The following is a 1526-nucleotide window of genomic DNA, read 5'->3' as shown; positions in this document are numbered from 1 at the left end:
CTTTTCCCTGATATTACCATCTCTTGGTGTTGTGATGTTCCACCACGACTCTGCTCTGTTTCTTCTCCAGCTCCATTATGTTGTTTTGTCCATCTCCATCCTGTCAGTCTGTATCTGAAGTCCCACAGGATCTTCTCGGTCATTCTTCACAATCTTTGGAGGTGTTTCCCACCTTGACCTTGGGGTCTCCAGTTCGTACTCTGCACAGATGTTTCTGTGACTGTGGCTCCTCTTTGTTCTGTGGCTCCATGTTTGTTTCCCTGCAGCATCTGACACCTGCAGTTCTGTGCTGGACTGTCTCAGGAGCCTCTTTGCACAGTCGACACCGTGGCTCTGGTCTGGTGTGGTAGATCTGGGCCTCTGTTGCTCTGGTGCTCAGGTCCTGCTCCTGAGCTCCAGGATGAGCCTCTGTGTGTCCTTCAGACCCTCTCAAGACATTGGGAGGATTTCTTGATATCAGCCACTTCAGTTCTGTTCCGATGGTTCATGTAGGGTCTGGTCCTGCCATGATGGTTCCTCCAGCTCCTCTTCCTCTGGACCCCACTGTCTGAGACCTTCTCTGAGCTCCTCATCTTGTCCTTGATGTTCTCATGGAGCTTGGATGTTTCCTCCTGGACAGTGGTTCCACACTCTGGGTTTGGGATGAACTGTCCGTGCAGGGTCAGGAGCGTCTGTGGTCTGTACCTCCTCCTTTGGTGTATGTGGGTATCGACGTGACCATTTCTCTCACGTCCTGTTCATGTAACCGTCTGACTCGGGTTATTGTAGTAGTAGCGCCTTGTTCTCGCATCTCACCCATTTCCTCCTTGTTCCAGTAGCTCATTTTTCATCAGGTGCTCTGGTTCTCCAGCTCCTGGTGCAGACCTTGTTTGGTTTGTCTGAGCTGCACCTCATAAGTTTCTTTGTCTCTCATCATCGGTGGTGTTTGAGGTGGGCAGTAGCACGATGGTCTTACCCAAGGACCCACACTGACTGGCTCCTTGTGCCCTCAGGGGACGATGTTTCCACAGCAAAACAAAACTGATGTTGTTCCATCTGGAGTGATCATGCTCTCCACAATCTGTCTCTGAAAGGTGTCCTCTGGAAAGAACAGAAAAAATATGTATTTTTATTTTTTTTTTAACTCATGTAAGGTTTGAGTTGTAGAATTAAAGGTGCATGATGTAACTTTTTGGTTGTGGGTCCATCACCTGCTTGTTTCTGTGGATATGTCATTGCTCTGCCTGGAATGTTCCACAGTGTGACATTAAACAGCTCTGTCTGTCTGTGGTGTTCTCTCTCTCTCTCTCTCTCTCTCTCTCTCTCTCTCTCTCTCTCTCTCTCTCTCTCTCTCTCTCTCTCTCTCTCTCTTCTTCACACAAACAAATGGATCCGTGTTGTTTTTTCTCTGTTGCAGTTTCTTCGAGAGCAGCTCAACACCACAGGTTTCGTGGTTTCAGTGAAGAAGATCTCTCAGCCTGAAACTGAAACCCCCAACACCACCTCTGCTCCAGGACCAACCCAAGCTCCACCCACCCCATGAACAA

General features: G+C 48.8%; 1 protein-coding gene across 1 annotated transcript in view; it reads left to right on the top strand.

Moving 5' to 3' along the window:
* Positions 1-1526, top strand: part of LOC110174688 (salivary glue protein Sgs-3-like) — a 3568-nt gene extending 2042 nt beyond the window's left edge. The window contains exon 4 of the mRNA XM_055160838.1: positions 1397-1526. Coding sequence (XP_055016813.1) covers positions 1397-1522 — 126 coding nt within the window. The 3' untranslated portion in view covers positions 1523-1526. The remainder of the gene's footprint in view (positions 1-1396) is intronic.

This window comes from Boleophthalmus pectinirostris, unplaced genomic scaffold, assembly GCF_026225935.1.
Source record: "Boleophthalmus pectinirostris isolate CB_2022bp ecotype Guang Dong unplaced genomic scaffold, ASM2622593v1 HiC_scaffold_3, whole genome shotgun sequence".
Classification (NCBI taxonomy): domain Eukaryota; kingdom Metazoa; phylum Chordata; class Actinopteri; order Gobiiformes; family Gobiidae; genus Boleophthalmus; species Boleophthalmus pectinirostris.
The sequence above is the reverse complement of the archived record's forward strand: the minus strand, read 5'-3'. Positions and strand labels throughout refer to the sequence as shown.